The sequence below is a fragment of the Pyrgilauda ruficollis genome, unplaced genomic scaffold (genome assembly GCF_017590135.1).
Source record: "Pyrgilauda ruficollis isolate IOZ18807 unplaced genomic scaffold, ASM1759013v1 scaffold4, whole genome shotgun sequence".
NCBI lineage: Eukaryota > Metazoa > Chordata > Aves > Passeriformes > Passeridae > Pyrgilauda > Pyrgilauda ruficollis.
In genome coordinates this window covers 22069618-22089343 of record NW_024525489.1, presented here as the reverse complement: position 1 = coordinate 22089343, position 19726 = coordinate 22069618, and the positions used below count along the sequence as shown (strand labels likewise).

Below are 19726 nucleotides of genomic sequence, written 5' to 3'. Positions count from 1 at the left end.
ATCAGTGGCATTCATTTAGCAAGGACGGAGCCTAGCACTGCAGTTAAATTAATGGTATTGTTAATGACACTTCATTAATTTATGTCCCACATGGCTATGTTGAATAAATAAACCATCTGCAGTATGCTGCTGTTCTGAATTATCTCTGCAGGTTTCAAGTCCTTGAATCACAGTCCCCTCCAATCTAGTTTGTCAGGGAGTCACAAGTGGTCCAATTACACAGGCAACTGACCCACTACTGCTAAAAAACTGCCTCCTGTGAAACTCCATGAAGGTAAGAAATATCACGGTATTGTCATTCTCCTGGGCATGACTCTGTGACAGTCAAGTGCAAACAGAAAAAAGTGAGCAGCAGGTAGAGAACAGCCCTATTCTATTTCTCTAAAGACCACAGATCTTATTTTTCCAACAGAAACATGGCACTTGTCCTTGTTCTGGCAACACTGAAATCCTTAGATGGTAAGAAATTCAAGCTAGTGATTTTATAAGTCTTTTAGATACACTTTTATTTTTCCCCCAAACCTTGTAAGCTGGGGATTAATTTCCAAAATAGCTTTCCTATCAAATACAGCATATATAGGTTATAAAACCCCAAAGGTGTAATCAGCACGTTTTTAAGGAAGCTGATTAACAGGTTTACTGAATTACCCAGCCCAGAATTGTGTGTATATATTATTAAACCCTATTTTGAGTTTGCATATTACCTTCCTTAAGAGTGTCTTAGTTCCTCTGTTTGGTGTTTTATATATTTACAAAGATACTCAAAAGTTTTGTCTTATTAAGAGAAAAATTGCATAGAATGAGAAAAACTTCTTAGGTAACTTTGGAATCTTTTAACTTGTAAATTAGCAATGAAAGCAGTGAGATAAGTCTTTGGGAATATATTTGAAGTCTTAATGAAAGGGTCAGATTACAAAAAGCCATAGTGGGAGTATTATATGAGGAAGCTTTAAAGTTAGTTGCAGTGTATTAAAAAAACAACATTCAAATAAATTATTTTTCACTGCAGTATGCCAAGTTTTTGGAGATAGAATTAAAATTGGGCTTTCATTTTAGACCAAGTAAAGCATAATACTAGACTATAATACTGCGTATACTAGTGAGATCCAAATGCCCACGGTGTTGCAAGAGAACATTTTCCCTCAGGCATTTGAAATGTAATGCTTCTTTAATATTCTCTGTTGGATATTGTTAGAATGGAATTTCAAATATTTCCTGCAATTTGAGTTAAAGATTACTGAATAATGCTGAGCAGCAGAAAATTTTTGAAGCGTACATCTAAAGCTGGCATAGTAGCTTAATGTCCTGTTGTTTCTTGCTTTAGCAAAATTAATTTCTTCAGTCTTCAACCACGAATTCACGCACCACCTGGAGATACAAACCCATAATTTAACTGTGGTGTATTTCTAGCTCCCTTGCCTAATACACGCTGAGGCCAGATCCTGTCTGTCAGGCAACTATAACAGGAAAAGGCCATTTTAGAGCAATACTTTATATTCTCCCATATCAGACAGTAAGCAACTTGAAAAACAGTATCTGGCCCATTATTGTAAATAAATGGGATTACAGGCCATGAAACAAAAACACATTCCATTGTACAGACAAGAGTAACACCTTTCCAATAGGACTCAAAATATTCAAAAAGCTTTTATCCAATTAAGGTCCAATTTTTTCACCACATCTGTGTTAGTGCTTTACCATGGCTACTCTTTACAGGTAAGGGTAGATGGCAAGTTGAGCAGAAAGGCATAGCTGTATCATTCTAAAAGGAAACTAGAAAAACACAAACTGCAATTATGATTCCTGTTGCTTGATTACTTCATGGAGAAGCCTCCATCAGCCAAAGATGCAGCATCTTTCCACCATTTGTGTCACGATATAAGTGGTCAATTACCCAATATTTTTCTGTGGCCATTGCTCCTTTCTTGTTCATACTTGGGCACATGACTATCCTGAGTTCAAATTAACTAATTCCTCAACACCATCCCAGCCTGACAGGACAACTCTCAATGACTTCATGACAAACCCAAAAGTTTCTAACATTTTCTTTGAGCATGAGCCTGAGGGCCATTGTCATGGGTTCCAACATAACCCTCTCCAACACTGAACTAAAAGAAAAACAAAAAAATATATGCATGCCTGTTTTTGAGCAACAGGAAACTCCAAGTTGTGTAGCACTGGTATGGACAATACAGTCCACACAGCTGGAATCAGCTGGAATTTTATCCAGAGATGGGGCTGTTTAGCCCTACAGCACGCAACTGAATGAGTACAGGCATGTGCAGAGTACTTGTGTTTATGTGTGAGCAGAATGAATAAAGGCAATTTCTTCTTTCTTTACTCAAATATCAGTAGACACTGAATATGGCCAGTATTATAAGCATATATGCTACTAAAGCCACCCATAGACTCTGCTGCTGCCTAAAAATCAGTTTGGATAAGGTTTCCAAAAGCAGACCAGATACCAAAATGAATTTGTTAAACAGCAGAAAATCCTCCATACAGGAAACAAAGTGCTTAGTTGCCTCTTACACTTATTACTGATAAATTCATGTTTGAAAATTATGTTTCACTTATGAATAATGCCATTAAGATAAAAAATTCAGTCTTTTCTATCAGTAAAGAATTATATTTTATACAATTAACAAAAAATTTTAAAAATCAACACCGTAACACATCATTCTCTTTCCACTGGTATTTCTATGGATATTTTCTTCGAAACACTGTTTAATTATTGGGGGAAAAAAAGGAGAAAAATTTAGTTTGTATAGTGGCAGCTATTAAGAATTTGGTTCTGCAAAAATACAGAAATAAAGTCACACGGATGTTGTAAAACAAGCTGAAATATTTTAAGCAAAAGATGTGACCATAATTCATAGAAATAAGCCTAATGAGAAAAACTCTTGTAACTGCACAAGAGATTTGGCATGGAAGAGCATTCATCAGTCATTCTGACATGGAAAGGATGGATAAAGGAAGTAGATGGATTCACCCATCTGCACTGCACCTAAAAAAGGGAAAGTCATCATTATGGTTGCTAGCTTCTTGTTCAAAATGTATAACCTCATTATCAGGTTATAATGAACAAATGCAAAAGAAAGTTTTACGAGAGAAAAAGCAAACATTTATTTTCAGTAGGACCTGTTTCCCTTGACTAAATTGATTCACTTGACTAAATGCTTACCTCATTTAAAAACTCACAAGGACATAGCTTAATGTTTACATCTAGTGGGGGAACGGGTGCTGGTGCTCATGTTGGGTTTTTTTAATGTTGCAATGAATTAACTTTAAGAGTACAAGGTTTGCTTTGGTAGAACTTGAATTGTAACACAGGTCATCTCCTCTCTAGAACACCAACCTGCCTCTTCTCCTCCAGGCAGTGACATTAGTGAGTACAAAATCCACACACTGCTGTCACAAAGTGTCTGTTCAACCAAGAGAAAGACAGATTTGTGTTAAGGTAGAAGAATACAGTAAACTACTTCTCATGCACCAGGAACACAACCCTTCTGTTCACTTTGCAATAATTCAGAGATCAACGTTGCTGAATTTACAGCCAATATGCCAAATTTTTGTGCCGTGTCTGATGTGGTTGTTTGGTTTGTGGGTTGATTTTGTTTGGCTTTGTTTTTAAACAGGCATTCTCTGCAGCCCAGGCCTTGTAACAACTGTGAGAAGAAAACCCTCCAGAAGTGGCACTCGGGTGGGGGATGAGGACAGATCTTCCAGGGTCCCTCAGCTCTGGGGGTGCCATTAGGAAGCCACTGTGCCACCAGCCCCTTTGGTCAGTGATGGAGCCCTGAACTCCTTTGGGCACCAGAGCACCCACCTCAGATCTGATGTGCACCCACACCAGAGGAGGCCTGAACTCTCAGTGTCCCCTGCCAAACCCACAATACCTGCTCATACTATCGACCTACTTAGGGAAAGCAAATAAAGAACTTTCTGTTCACAATTTTTATTAATATTTGACTCATGAATAGTTCATAAAGATTACTAATACATACTACAGGCAAGCTACAGACCATTTGTGTCTCTTCATAGGCAGCAGGCACATGAGTACAGGATGTGTTATTGCATCATAGCTACCTGTTAAAAACATGCTGAAGGCTGTAGAAATCAATTGATGATAACTATCCAACTTCAATTTAAAAACCAACTAAGCTGTTAAGAAATTAAAAATAAGCAATAAAAAATTAAATCACTTCCATAGAAGGTAATATTTCTTTTAGAAAGAAAGTTTTCACCACAGCAAAAACAAAATCTGGATTCTAAATGGAATTTATAGATTAACTTCTTCATGACATTTAATGTCCATGCAGTACTACATGACTGAAGTTTATGAAATGAATGGTGAAAAATTATGTTTGGGACATTAGCACTAGGAATTAAAAAAAAAAAAAAACTGTTTAATTTTCTAAACTACTATTTTAATAGTTCTTGTTCATATCTATATATTTTTAAAAATCTATTATAGATTTCTCACACACTTCACACAATAACTTTTGATCCTCTTAATTCTATTTCAGTATTTTTTGTAATGTTTTACCTTCTTTCTGAAAAATCTCTTACTATTATTCCCTTGGACCAGAACACAGAAGAGATTTACAAAACTATTTCAATTCTAGCATTTCTAGATTTGAACCTGGTCACTATATAGTTAATTTTTCTTACATAGTCTTGTGCATTTTAAATGTTAATTATACCACACAGACTTAGCTACAAGAGAGATGACTTGGTAACAACAATTGTAAGTAAATGCATAAGATAAGAAACCTGTACTAGACATAGAGAGTTTGATAAAAAGAAAAATTTACAAATTATTGAAAATGAAGTGTAAAAACTTACCTAAAAATAGTCATCAGTTTCTATAGATGGCAATGAAGTAAAAGAAAATCCCATCCAAAATACAGTTAAAGAAGACAGCCAGCTGTTAACAGAGAATAATTCATTTAAAAATTTTTTTTTAATATTAAGAGATAATTCTGGCAGACTACCCTTCAAAACTACTAGTTGCCTTGAAAAATAATACTTAATCTTCTGAAAATGGAGATTAAAACATCTTAATACTTCAGTGTGTTGTTTAATTACCGATTTCCACATAATTCAGTATCTTTTGAGTGCAAAAATTGCAAAGTGTATTTGAAAGTTAGCCCAGAGCCCAAATCAGATGCACACTAAATTTCCATTACTTCATTTGCATGTAATGTTTATATTTATGCAGCTTTTTGGCTTACAGTGCTACGCGAAAGACTCGTACTAATGAAACATTGGGGAGCATTAAAGAATATTTTTTAAAATTACATTTAAATTTTACTTAGAAAACATCAAAGCTTAACAAGTAGAAACAAAATATAAGAAGGAAATACTAGAACTCTTAAGTTTTGCTGACTTTAAAAATTACACCACATTCATAAAAGGCAAAATTTTACAGTATTTTTAGTTAAATCAGCACAGACAACAACTGAATCCAACTTGGACTAATCATACTGGAATTGGACTAATCATACCGAAGATAAACTGATAAACATGGTTCTGACAAACAAAAGCATTTACACATGGCTTTGCACCAAAACAAATCACTTTCAACACAAAGTAACAAGATTTGTTGTTATTCCAACAGCAAAAAATTCCAGGAGCACAAGCTTGGGCAAAAAAGGAGTAAGAATAAGGAGAGTCATCTGCAGAAAAAAGTGTGAAAATTTCAAGTTAAGCTCTTAACTGAAATCCATTATATCAATACAATCTGTAAGCTAACACAGACAAATCAGTTTACAGCCTGCCAACATTGATTTACCTGAAAATTTATAAGAAATCAATGAAACTGAACCAATTATGGTCAGTGGAAATTACCTTATGTGGGTCCATATCAGGTTTTGTTTATACTTAAATCTTAAACAATCTTAAATAGTGTTAATTAAGTCTGTATAACGTCTGGGTGCAGAAAAGGTTAAGAGTCACCAGGGTAAAGCATCTTAGGACACTCTGGGAAACTCTGTGTTAAACAAGCTCCCTCCTCCTGACCAAGCTTCCCAGCAAGCCAGCCCTCAGCTCTGCTCGCAGCTATTTGGCTTTCAAACTCACCCACGGAAGGGAACTTGGCTACAGGCTTCATTCATATTAAAACCACACGGTCATTAACAGATTTACATCAGCGATTTTACATGCAGCCCGAGAGCTGGGGCAGAGCGGCGCAGGGGCTGCACCCGGGCAGCGGCGGGCCCCGCTGCAGGGCTGCCGGCTCCCCACGGCTCCCTGAAGCCCCGGCACGTCCCGAGCCGCCAGACCGGGAACGCTGCGGCACGAGCCGCGCCTCACAGCCCCTGCCCCAAGGCAGCAGCCTCCCTTTTCTGCCGCAGCGCCGAAGAAACTGCCTCAGGACACACGCTCCTTAGATTGCTTTTTTAAAAATACTGCTGTAAGGACTAGAGAAAGATTTCAAAGATTTTTGTGAGACCTTCACAAAACACTTAACTAACTGGGAATCCTTTCAGGATCTGTGGGAAAAGAAAAATCAGCTGTGCTATGCAAGACCTTCTTTTTTAAACCCTATCAACAGTTTAGAAGCTCTACTCTGCTGATGTATTTATGCCGGTACCAGCCTCCCTTACAGCCAGACCAAAGGAATTTACTTCACTCAACAACTCGAAATACAAGTAATCGAGCAGCTTTATTTCTGTACAAGTGATCGCTAGTTTAGCCACGCAGTTCTACCAGCGGAATAGCACAGGTAAGCTCTCAGCTTTCCCTGAAAATAAAAAGGAGAAGACCAAGCAATAGGATGGCAGGATTTCACGAAGTGTGGAGCGCGGGGAACGCGCCGGCAGCTCCCCAGAGGAGGCCGGGCGGAGGGAATCGCGCGGAAAACGCGAGGGGAACGCCCTGCCCGCCCCGGGCTCGCAGCTCCGGGACGCGCCGGGGGGATGCCCCGGGGGGATGCCCCGCCCTACTAAAAGGGCAGGGCCCGGCCGCGCACTCGCACCCACCGAGCGCTCCGAGTTCGCGGGGCGGGCGCGGGAGCGGCGCCGCCGGCACCGGGGCCTGTCCCGCGCGTCACCGCAGCAACCGCGCGCACCGCCCCCCACGCATGCGCAGCCCCCGCATCCTAGCCGCTGAGCGCGCACGCGCACTCCGCGAAGCCCGCTCTTGCCGCAGCCCCCACCCCTCCCAACAGCGCGCACGCGCAGCGAAGGCGACCGCACATCGTCTCCTACCGGGCCAACCCCTCCGGAGCCGCGCGGCTCTTCAATGAATGGGGGGAGGTGGGGAGAGGCAACCGCCAATGGCGTGCGGGGGCGCGGCGGGCCGCCCCCGAGGCACGATGGGAGTTATAGTTCTTTGCCGCAGCCAAGCGACGCTGGCCCGCGGCAACCACGACTACAGCCCCCAGGCGGCCGAGCGCGGCCGCGCGCCCCGCCCCACCACGGCGCCTCGGCGCAGCGCTGCCACGGCCGCAGTCGCGCCGCAGAGGTGACCTCGAGCAGCCAGCGGATCCGCCGCTCCCGCAGACATGGTCGGTACCGGGCCCGCGGCGGCACCGCGCCCCTCGGGTTCCTTCGGCTCGGGGCAGGGAATTCCGGCAGGCGGAGGTGACCCCGAAATGGCGTCGCCCTCCCCGGCTGGCCGCGCTGCTCCCGGGAGGGCCCGGGGAGTGAGGGGCAGGGGTGACCTGGAGGTGGTCGTGGCGCCCAGAGAAGCCGGGCATGGTGGCGCCCAGGGCTCGCTGCAGCCCCCGCGGAGCCGCGCCGGGGTGACCTTCCAGGCGGGGACGTGGGGTCGGTGCCGGCCTGGCGGCGACTCTGGCTGTCCCTGTCCCCAGGGCCGTGCGGGGGAGGGCGGGGTGTGCCCCCGTCGGAACGCAGCGAGCCTCCCTGTCCTGGGGCTGCCGCTCCGAAGGGAGATCGCGCCTTTTCCCGGCTGCCGACATTGCCTTCGGGAGATGCGGGCTGTCAGCGCTCCTTCATGGTGCGGTTCTGTGTTAGCTCAAGGGAAAGTGCTTGTGAAATGTCTTTGTTGGTTCATCCCTGCTTGCTGACGGAAATCCAGCTGTTTGTTCAGACTCTCTAGATTGTCAAGGAGTCCTTCCAGTTCTGCCCTGAGGTTACAGAGGTGAACTGCAGTGCTTTGCTTTTCTGCAGCATGTGTACATAGATCTATAAATCTGCACAGAGACCTTGCTTTCCTTTCTAGGCGTGAAAACATCTCTGTGTTTTTCTAGACTCAATACCCTTGTAACAAACCTTCACTTTCAGCTATTTTGCTATAGAAAGGATGCTTGCATGCTCTGAAATGTGGCTTGTTTCAGCTGTACCCTAAAAAATACCAAAATCTGTAAACTTTGTGCTTCTTTTCCACGTTTTCTATTTAAAATGGGGATTTGCAGGAGTGACAGCATGACAGCAAGCTCTAGTTTGTATTTGAACTCTCAAAGCATTGAGACGTGGATGGGCTGGTCTCACAAAGAACTTTGATGTCCAGACTTTTCAGAATGTCACTGTTTTTAGCTTGCTTTGCTGTTCAGGTTATGCATGTGGTGTTGGGCAGAGGCTTTAAGTTTCTGAAATAAAATCATCTGTCAGTGCAGCCACCATTAGCTCAATGAAATGGAAAAAGTTTTACAGGGCACCTGTGTCAAGGTCGTTCCTTAAGGAAGGAATGCCTTTGGAATTGCTTTGGTCTCTGAACCGCAGCACTGGTGGTGTTCTTCAAGTGCACGGCTGCCTTGCAGCAGAGAATTTCTGCTACATTTGCAAACATGTTTATTGTCACCACATCGCTGCTTTAAAGAAGGGAGAGCAAAGGGAAAGTTCCTTAGGCAGACTCTAGACTTCGGAAGAGATAAAAATTTATTTTAATGATTAAGTAGTTATTGTAAAGCAAGGTGGGATAGCTTAGTTGGCTGGAATAATGTTCAATATTCAGGAATAATGTTAAGTTGGTGGTATTTTATAGACGTGCTTATCAGCAATAATCTTTATAGAGATCTCTCGTAACTGCAATTAGCAAATGCAAAGTCTGTCATTTGTGTAATCAGGATGTTCCTGTCACAACATTTGATAGGTTGTGAGTTATCTTTTACTTACCTTTGTAATGTCCTGAATCAGTTTTGCAGTGCAGTGCTGTTTGCAGGTATGGCACTAATGTTTTAGGTCTGCTGATACCAGCTGTAATCACAGAAATAACTGAAGCACTGAGTTCTTAAACCAAAGTCTGTGGGGCGGGCGTTAAGACCTCAACTTCCTCACTTGATGTTGGAGGCTTTGCTTTTATCTGTGGTAGTTTAGGAGGGGGAGAGATCCTACATTTGCTGGATTCGATGAAGAAGGGTACCTGGGGATGCAATGGTCAGTTGCTGGGGGCTTATTTCTCATCCTTTTTTATCATTACTTTTGCTACTCTTTTCTTTTCCTAAAGCTTTTTAACTATACATCAGTTGAATGTGGAGTGGGGAAGGCTTTGGAACAAAATAGTTCAGCTAGTTGTTGCTTAATTTGTCCTCTAGTTCCTTTATACCTGAGAGTGAGTAAAGGTCACCCCTGCAGTTACCACAGCATGAAAGTCCTGCAGGAGCCAAGTCACGGGTTAAAGCGTCTGGAGCCTACAACTTCTGCTGGGGAGCTTCTCATTTCTCTAAAAGTAGCTTCAGACATTCAGTGAGACCAATTTTAATATGAGATGTAAGGTTTTTTTCTGAGAGTTATCCACATTTTGTAAGCAGCACAACAAAAACCAAAGTTTTTTGGTTTGTTAATCCAGCTTCTGGATTTAAGAGAGAGCATGGAAGTTTCTTTGATAAATTCTAAATTCTCACAATTGATGCAGGGGTAAAAGGCTCTGAGGAATGCACTGAACCCAATGCACTTATGGTTTGGAAAGGAAAAACAAGTAGGCAGCACTCCTCACCTTATTTTAGCTTATGTGCTTTCCTCCTCCAGCCTCAAATAGGGGACAACAGGAAGGATGGTAGTAAGCAAACAAATTATTTTGAGAAGGTGGTGCTGAGTCATGACTGAAGGTTTGGGGTTTTTTTAAGAGGCTAAATGCCAAGTTTGTCTCAGTAAAAAAATAATAAATAGTCCTATTTCTTACCTTTTTATCTTCTCCTCCTTCCCTCTCCTGTTGTTGTGCTGAATACTCACTGTAATGCTAGTGGATAGGTTGGCATTTTTTATGTTTCAATCAGACTGGCTTGTAAAGTTCATAGAATGCAAAAAAAAAAAAATCTCTTTTCCTTTATTCCTTTTGTCATGCTGCTTTAGAAGAAAGAGCCTTAAAATCTTTCTTCTCTTTACTGGAAATCCAGAAATCAATTCACAATTGATTTCAGATACCCTATAAATATAAAGAAAACATGTTTTGCTGCTACCTGTGTGAGTTCTGGAATAGCTTAGTACGGGATCACTTTTTCTATGATGGGGATTTTGCCAGGCCAAGGTTTTGCAGCACTGTAACTTTATTTTACTAACTAGTGTGGTTAGCTGCCTTAAAAGAGTGTTCATTGTTCCATTTATATAAATCAGTGTAGATTCTTCTTAGAAACAGGCTGAAAAGTTGGCTTTAAAATTTGATACACATCCTAATCCATGCTGCTCATCATCATTCAGATGTTATGGTGCATTTCCCTGCTCAAGAATAGAGTACCAGAACTAGTTTTGAGATTTAAACCACCAAGAATTGATTGTCTCCTTCCCCTCATAGTGGAGTTTCAATGAAATTAGAGGGGTGTGACTCATAGTAGGACAAGTTCAAAAGAGAATAATGCACTTTGACACCATGTAACGGGCAATTGGGTAACGAGATATTTAAAGAATCATTCCCATAATGAAGGCCAGGTCTAAATCTGCAAGTTCAGTAGTTCACCTTCATAATTTATGCTCTGATTTTATCTAGTATGTGATAAATGGGGTAGATAGCCTAATTTTTGTAATTATCTAACATTAGTTGATGCAGCTATGCTTGGCTGGTCAATTCTGCAGAGAGAATACACTGCAAGCCCCACATGGTTTTCCTATAAATATCAGTGACAGGAATATTGGTTGGAAAGGATCTGTAGAGGTCATAGAGTCTGCCCTCTTTCTTGCTCCATGTCTGGAAGTTGTCCAATGCAGCCTGACAGTGAGACTTTTGCCACTGATAGATCATGTCATAGGTGTTTTGGTCTGGGCCTTGAAAACTGCTGGGGTGAAGGTTATACAGACCCTCTGGGTATCCTGTGCTGCTGCAACAGTAGCACATAATCAAGAGTTTTTCTCTTAATTTGTAGCTGTTGCACCCTGTTCTGCCACTGCTGAGAGGTGTTGGGAGCAGTGTTATTTTTCTAACACTCTGAAGGTGTGATGGTCTGTGTGAGATCCCCCTTATCCTCTACCTTTCCACACTATGTCCTGACTGACTTTCCCTCAGCCTCATCTTACAGACCACAGAACCATACAGAACTCAGGTCTCCAGAACTGGACCCAGCATTCCATCTGCAATATCACCAGCACTGAGTGCAAGAGGTGTCTTTGCTCTGCAGCTTACACTTTTTGTAATGTAGCCCAGAATGCAATTGAATCACTTTTTTCACATTCAGTTATGTCTGGTTTGTATCTCAAATGATCATCTTTTAATTTTCTGAAGAAGTAGGCTTGGCATTCCAGCAGGCTGGTCAGTCTGCTTGTTCCTGTCCTAGTGCAAACTGCCTCAGCCCCATTGCCTCTAGAGAAAAAGGGAAATACAAATAACAGGTTTACGAAATACCGGGTTATTAATGTCCTTTGCCACGTGGCCCGTTTTGGTAGAATCATAGAATGCTTTGGGTTTGAACAAATTTTTAGAGGTCATTGATCCACCTCCCTGCATTTGGTGGGGACATCTTCAACAAGACCAGGTTTTTCACAGATCTCTCCAATTTGATCTTGAATTTTTCCAGGGGTGGGGCAACTGCCACTTATCTGGACAATCTGTGCCAGTGTTTCACCATCTTCATTGTAAAGTATTTATTTCTTATCTTGGTCTGTCCTCTTTTAGTTTAAAACTATTGCCACTTGTCATTTCATAACAGGGCCCTACTAAAAGGTTTGTCCTAATCTTTTTTGTAAGTCCCCTTTGAGTATTGAAAAGCCACCCTGATACCTTCTCTCCTCCAGGCTGAACAGACCAAACTCCAGCAGCCTTTAATTTTCAATACTAAATAACCTCTGGATTTCTTCCAGTCCTGGTTCTGCTTAACAAAGTGTCGTTTTGCTACAGGACAAGCCCTTATTCCCCTCTTATTTGCAATATAGTAGCATTTTGGCAGTCTTCTCCCAGTCTTTCGGAGTCTTGGGTCAGTTTGACAAATGACTGTTGTATTATGGATAGTGTCTGTGTTTGTTCATAATGTAGCTTTTGTCTGTGGATTAGTTAAATTTGCTGCCTAACAGTTCAGTGAGGCAGTAGTTTTAAGTCCCCTAGATTCTTTGGTTTCTGGCATCCAATAAGTCTTTGGCTACAAATAAGCATTCAAAATGCTTAATGGAAACAGTCCTTGAAATTGAAAGAATCTGAAAATCAGTCAAGTGTCACAGCTCATGAAACTTCTGTAGTAAATTTCAAGTATGAATGGGTGGGGTGCATGTTGTATTGTATTATGTTAACAAGGCACTGTTGTTAAAGGGAATGCAAAATTTTTCAAATATATCATTATTCCTGGCATTTTGCAATTTTTCCAGGAGTGATTCTTAAGGATATTTTAGCAATTGTGGTCTGTTTCTGTAAAATCAAGCAGAGAAGTTGCTGGTGGGTCTTGCAGAACCAGAAGTGTGATCCCAGGAGCTGGGGCTGATCCACCTTTAGGCACACGCTTTCATCCAGGTTAAATAATCATAACTTTATTGCTGCAGTAACTTCATTTTAACTGGTGTGAGCCTGAGGTGTGGAGCTGTGGGTAAGGCTGTGTCATTTCCTTGCAGGCTGAACCTGTCAGAGTGCTGGTGACTGGAGCAGCTGGGCAGATTGCTTATTCCCTCCTCTACAGCATTGCCAAGGGCGATGTCTTCGGCAAAGACCAGGTAACACTTGCACTGAATTCACAGAAATCACAGAATCACTATGTTGGAAGAGACCTTCAAGATCATCGAGTATGACCTCCCCGGTCCTGCTGGCACAGGAATGAATGAATGTCAGAACTGCAGACAGAACTGCAGTGCCTGAGACTGGTTTCCTCCTAGACACTCGGAATGGTTTACCAATATGCAAGTAATTTCTTCTTTAAGTGGGGAAAATGGGACCTCTGCTCTGTTATGCAAGCTGTCAGTTGTTGGTTGTGCTGAAGTTGTTTTCTGCAAATTGGTTTTAAATCTTGCACGGGATGACAGCTGAGTACAAGACAAATTCATTTTCGAAGCACATTGTGCCCAACTTGCACTAAACCTTTTCCTTCTTTCAGCCTCTTATTCTTGTGCTGCTGGACATCACTCCTATGATGACGGTCCTGGAAGGTGTGGTGATGGAGCTGCAGGACTGCGCTCTGCCACTGCTCAGAGGTGGCCAAAACAATTTTTTCTTATACCTACAAGATGCTGCAGTACAATTCTTGCATTTCTGAGTCCCTGTAGCTGGCAGGAAGTTGGGCAGAAGAAAATCTTAGATGATCCTTCCTTGGTTTTGTGTTCTTTGGAATATAATCAATTTAACTTAGCCTGTAAGCTAGGAAGAGTGACATCAAATAGGTTTTGTGGACAGAATTGGTAATGCAGATATCTGGATTTATATCATCTAATCCTGGGCTTTGAGCCTGGACAAGAAATTATCAGATACTTGTGCATATGTGCATTGTATTCTGGCCCAGCCATGAAATATATACAATATATCATTGCTATATTGTGTATATAATATCTATTGCTAAATTTAAAAAAAAAATCCTAATTTAGTCTTAAACATATCTTCTGTATAAAGATACAAAATGAAAAAGCACTCTTCAAGCCATGTAAACAAGCTGAGTTCTGGTAGTTTAAACAAGCAGAAGAAAGGGAGCAAGTAGGAGTGAGTGTAATTACTATAACACATGACAAAAAAAGCATGTAGGTACCAGCTCTTGTACAAATAAAACCTTCTCTGCTTTGAATTGGTAAAGGGGCAGCAAAACTCACTTGTGTTCGTCCTTGCCACTGAAATTTTATTGTAAAAGTAAATAAAAGCATATGTACTTATATACACATTTTAGAGGCAAATGAAATGTATCTTTTTACATAGATTTCTCCTGTGTTTTCCACTTTAGATAAATATTTGTACATAAAACCCATTTACTGGGATGTATTTAATCAAATGGGCCAAATGACTGTTACTTGTATTTTTGTGAGGGGAAGGTGGTGGCATTGTCAGATTAGATTATATACTATTTATGCACAAAAGACTATTCCCGTTAGCACTATGCCATGAGTATTTATCTTAATGAATTCTTTTCCCCCTTTCTTTTTTTTTCTAGAGGTCATTCCAACAGACAAGGAGGAAGTTGCATTCAAAGATCTTGACATAGCAATCCTGGTTGGCTCCATGCCAAGGAGAGAGGGCATGGAGAGGAAGGATTTACTCAAAGCAAATGTGAAAATTTTCAAGTCTCAGGGTGCAGCCTTGGACAAGTATGCCAAAAAGACTGTCAAGGTGAATATAGGAACTGAATTTAAAACATTAATTATTTGCTATGTAGAGATCTGGATACATTGTAGAAGAATATTGCACAAGCAGGAGCCTGTTCAGTGTGGACATTACTTTCCTTATGGCCTGGAAAATAGATCACAGTCAAGGGTAGATAAGAAACAGAATGTTAAATAGGTGGATGATTTAGTCATTAATTTATTTGGTGAAAAAGATGAGTCCTACATTGTATTGCTGTATTCCACACATACTCTGAACTGGTTACCACCAATTTGAAAATCAACCCCATAAAACTGTATTTGAAAAAAATAAGCAGTCTTTTGCTTGTTATCACTCTTCTCTAAGAGAACTGAATTAACTAAATGCAGCTGCCTACTTCATATCCATCTGTGTCCTTTAACATAATGACCCTTCAGTATCAATATGGAATTACAGTTGCACAAAAATCAGCTTTATTCAGGTTGTTGGCATCTTACTTGGAGCATTAGAAGATTTTAATTGTTCTCTGTCAGATTCCTTCAGCACAGTTAATGGGATCATGTGGCTTCTCTCCCACTGCTCTTAATCTCAGGCCCAGACTCCGACTGTGCTTTGTAACTGACTTTTTAATGTCTGCTGATGAACTTCCTACGGCTTCTAAGGACGTGTTTGCTTCTTTATCCAGTTGGAATAAAAACTATCAATATAACTATTGTGGAGTAGTGGAAAATTTACTGAACTCACTTTCAAAAAGGGAAATACAAAGAGAGGTTTACAGATCAGCTTGTGTGATTTAGAGTATATGGAGTTTGACGTAAGTCATTTGAGGCACAAATGAAGGATGAATAAAAATCAGTTTTGCATAGTAATAAATTGGTTTAAGTTGAGGCAGTGTTTTACTTCTAACTGCCTATTGAGATAAGTAACTGTTCTGGATTTCTTAATTATAAAGCAATTATATAAAGTAGTGGCGGCCAGTCCAGAAAGCATTTTAAATGGTTGGTTAAAAGTGTGCTTATGTCTGTTTCCCTATATCTGGTAGCATGAGTTTTGAAGCCAGGCTGTAGGTCCAGATCTCCCTAGAAGTCTTGTTCTCTTTCATGTTGGATGTCAAGTTAAAGAGAATACCTACCTGGAAAATATTTTTATGTGCAGTTATAGAAGATTGGGTGACTACGAATGACACACTTAAAAGACAATCTTGTTGAATACAACCAAGAGATTAGAAAACTTAACTTTTAGATAGCTTCTTTGAAGGCCAAGCAGTGTATTTCACTGAAGGGAGGTGTTTTGCAGAAATACCTACTTCATCTTTCCTTTTTTCATTTTTAGGTTGTGGTTGTTGGGAATCCAGCAAATACCAACTGCCTGATTGCATCAAAGTCAGCCCCATCCATACCAAAGGAAAACTTCAGCTGCTTAACTCGTTTGGATCACAACAGAGCCAAATCTCAGGTAAAAAAAGGCCTATTATGTTATCTCTGCTAAATACAGAGCAATGCTTTCAAAGAAGCCTGTGAATTGAGAAGCTGAAGTCAATGCAATGGACGTCTTTAATTTCCAATTAGATTGCTCTGAAACTTGGTGTGACTGCTAATGATGTGAAGAATGTCATCATCTGGGGCAACCACTCCTCCACTCAATATCCTGATGTTAACCATGCAAAGGTAAATGTGAAAGGAAAGGAAGTTGGAGTCTATGAAGCTATAAAAGATGACAGCTGGCTGAAGGGAGACTTTATCCTGGTAAGATACATTTTTTTTTTTAAAGTCATTCTGTGCTTTCTCATTACCTCACCTGAAATTGTAAACAATGTAACTGATGTAGTGAAGCAGCTCTTTTCTCTCACTGGAATAAGCCATCTTCTGATATCTTGTTGCTATCAGTTTTTTGCCCTGGAAAATTCAGAGCAGGAAAATCTACATAACTTCTGTTAGAAAAATCCAACTGGAATGCTAAAATGATTCAGCTGAGAGTTTTGATCACAGCTCATGTGAAACTTGTGTGCCACAGGAGCACCATTGCCATTTCACTATGGTGACTTTTTGGGGCAGTTTTGTAAATGAAGTGAGATGATCCATTTGCTGCTCCCCACCCACCCAAAAATGCCAGCAACTCTTTCCCCACTCATGCATGTGCACAGATACATACACACATCATCCAATTCTAAATGTGTGGCATCACCAGCACCATTTCTGAAAAGGAATCTGAAAAATCTAGGAAATGCTTGCAAGTGTCTTAATGTGGGGCAGTAATAAATAATAATGTAAGTTAGTAAAAAAAAAAAATTTAATTGATCATGAGCACAGGCTACCTAAGTGGAATATGAAGGGAAATGGATTACTAAAGCCCCAGATGAATAAAGCTTTAGCAAAACTATTAAATTTAAAAACTATTAACTTGAGTATGGTGAGGTAGGTTCAGCTATCTTCAGGAATTAAATTAATTTTATGCATTAAGTATTGTAGGATTGAGACCAGTAAGTGTTTCACATTGGTATTCAGCAGAAGACCTTAATTGGCAGTCTGTTGATTGAGACATCTGCTACTGTTGACATGCACAAAGTCTCCTGGTGGGAAAAGCTTGAGACATCTGGTTGGTATGAGGGTAGTCAGCTAGCTGTAAAGTTAAGGAATGAGCCTCTGAAACATTGTTACATTTGTGTTGGCAAAACTCTTCTAGATTGTATTTCTGGATTGTATGCCATGTTTATTTAGTGAAAGAACTGTATCTTCACTGATAAAATTAAATAATTACATACAACAGTCTTTCTTGATGGCATTTGCTAACAGCTTGTAGACCAAGCCATGGTTTTGCTGCTTTACAATTTAGTTATGGTGGGGTTTTTTTCTTAATTGCAGACTGTTCAGCAACGTGGAGCAGCTGTTATTAAGGCCAGGAAGCTGTCCAGTGCCATGTCAGCTGCCAAAGCTATCTGTGATCATGTGAGGGACATCTGGTTTGGCACTCCAGCGGTAAGATGTGGCTATTAAAGTGCTTGTTTGCCTAATGCTTTCATTCCGTGCCCACCTCACTGACCTCGAGTGTATGTGTGTTCAGAGGAAATAATCTGTCTTTTCTGGAATAAGTTGTGTAATAGGAGATAAAGGATATCCAAAATCATGAAAATTTTGCCTGCTTCTAGCAGTGAAAAATGTATTTATCTCTGCCTTTCTGGTTTCAGGGGGAGTTTGTTTCGATGGGAGTCATTTCTGATGGCAATTCTTACGGTGTTCCTGAAGACCTGCTATATTCATTCCCTGTTGTGATCAAGGTAACTAGGCTGTATTTAAATCCATATATCTTCTGCAAGACCTATTAAACTGTCATGTGAGCCTGTTAACAGCAGTGTGGGACTGCAATTCCTGGGATGTGGGGGTTTAGCAGTCTCTCTTTCACAGAGAGGACTCTTATTAACCAAGTTAACTTGATTGTCAGCTCAGTGCTGGTAGACAAGTACAATTTGACATAACTAGCTGGTGCTGGTTGCATTCTTTATCTGAAATAGAATTATCTTCTGCCTGATGTGGTTCTTAGGGCCATAAGCTGTGTTCTTACGCCATAAAGTTTCTTTCATGCAGACTGAATGAAGCCTGTTCTTACATGGAGGGCTTTTTGTTTGTTTTCAATCAGGACAAGACCTGGAAGTTTGTTGAGGGTCTTCCTATTAATGATTTTTCTCGTGAGAAGATGGATCTTACTGCTAAGGAGTTAACTGAAGAGAAGGAGACTGCTGTGGAATTCCTCTCCAGTGCATGACTAGGTCAGGAGGAAATACGAAATCATTTAAGAGTGGAAGAATCGAAAAGCCGTCTGTAGGTCTGCTACCAAACACCAATACTGTATCCAAGTCAACTGTCTGTGGCCATTGTGCATTTTAAAGTTCATATGCTTACTGGTACTCTTGTGCCTCTTGAGTTATTAGCAAAAATATTATTAAAGAAGTAAAACTAGTTTGTTGACCAAAGTTCTTGTCCGTTCAATACTAGTTGCTTTCTGTGTATGGTACAGGATAATTGTTTGCCTCGGCCTTGGCTACTAACGCACAATGTGAGTTTTTATTAGAATTTGGCACTACTGGAACACGTCCTAGTCTGTGATCACTTCAGCAGCCTCTGTCTCAACTGAAAATGAGATTAGAATGCCAGTAATTCTCTTTGAACTGATAGTTCAGTGACCCAGGTCTATCACTGGACAGACTTCAAGTAAATACATTTCACTCTGGTTATGCTTACAATGTTTGTCGATAGAAATATTAAAAGTTGTTCAATCGGATACTGGCTAAGAGTAGTCTGTTGCACTTTATTTGCATGTTTTAGTTATGTAACTAACACAGTTTGATAGTACAAGATTAAAAAAAAAACCTTTAAAGCCTATTTTAGGAAACTGAAGGAAACTAGTTAAAGCTTTAAGCATTACTAGCTTTCGTTATGACTAACATTTCCCTTTGCCTGAGTTGGTGTCTGTCCTGTTCTAATAGAAGTTTCTGCCTTGTGCTAAAGTAAATCTTGGTCTGTCATATCTGGAGTCATCTCATTTTTCTTTTTTGGTTTGTTTTCATTTGATGAGGATTTGAAAAACAGAAATTCTTTGATGAGAAAAGGAAAGGTTAAACTGAATTATAAGCAAATTGAATGGTTTCTTTGAGGATTTACCAGCCAGAATATAAAATAGATTAGCAAACATCAGTAAGCTTATCCAGAAAAATAAGTATGCTCTCAGAATATTGCTGTACCTATTAAGTGCAGTGACAATGATGCAGCAGAGACTTATTATACGTAGAGGAGAAAGGGGAGAGAAGCATTCCAGAAAATGGGAATGTGCTGTGTCACAGGGCACAGTGAGTGAACGCCATGAATGCTCATGAAGCAGCTGTTGCAAGCATATATGCATTTCTGCAGTCTTAAAAATAGACAGTAGTGTACACAGTTGTATATTTTTCACTGTTTTTTCTCATTCCTCTGAGCCCCTTAAAGTTTCGTTTTCAGGAGAGAATTTCATACACCAGTTTGGGCACTTCCGCAGAAATTAGGGAGGGAAGAAAAGCTGCCAATGCGTTGACTGCCTTCTGGCAGTTCCATGCAAAGTCAGTAAAGTCTCATTTCAGTATGAGCTCAGGGATCAAAGGAAT

The 19726-nt window shown here is 40.6% G+C and overlaps 2 protein-coding genes across 2 annotated transcripts in view; one reads left to right on the top strand and one right to left on the bottom strand.

The window, feature by feature from the left end:
* The window catches only part of LOC121358534 (WD repeat containing planar cell polarity effector), a 146851-nt gene extending 139779 nt beyond the window's left edge, over positions 1-7072 (bottom strand). The window contains exons 1-2 of the mRNA XM_041476774.1: positions 6987-7072; positions 4849-4930 (exon numbers count right to left, since the gene is read on the bottom strand). The gene's annotated coding sequence lies outside the window, so the exon portion shown is untranslated. The remainder of the gene's footprint in view (positions 1-4848; positions 4931-6986) is intronic.
* Positions 7073-7372: 300 nt separating this feature from the next.
* Positions 7373-18870, top strand: MDH1 (malate dehydrogenase 1). The gene is made up of 9 exons (XM_041476773.1): positions 7373-7513; positions 12933-13031; positions 13409-13505; positions 14447-14622; positions 15928-16050; positions 16164-16340; positions 17457-17570; positions 17780-17869; positions 18229-18870. The coding sequence occupies exons 1-9, from the start codon at positions 7511-7513 to the stop codon at positions 18352-18354; spliced, it is 1005 nt and encodes a 334-aa protein (XP_041332707.1). The 5' UTR covers positions 7373-7510; the 3' UTR covers positions 18355-18870.
* Positions 18871-19726: the final 856 nt, after the last annotated feature.

Coding starts and splice junctions, on each gene's coding strand:
- MDH1 (XM_041476773.1), top strand. Junction 13,032..13,408: donor ATGTCTTCGGCAAAGACCAG/GTAACACTTGCA, acceptor TCCTTCTTTCAG/CCTCTTATTCTTGTGCTGCT. Junction 14,623..15,927: donor ATGCCAAAAAGACTGTCAAG/GTGAATATAGGA, acceptor TTTCATTTTTAG/GTTGTGGTTGTTGGGAATCC.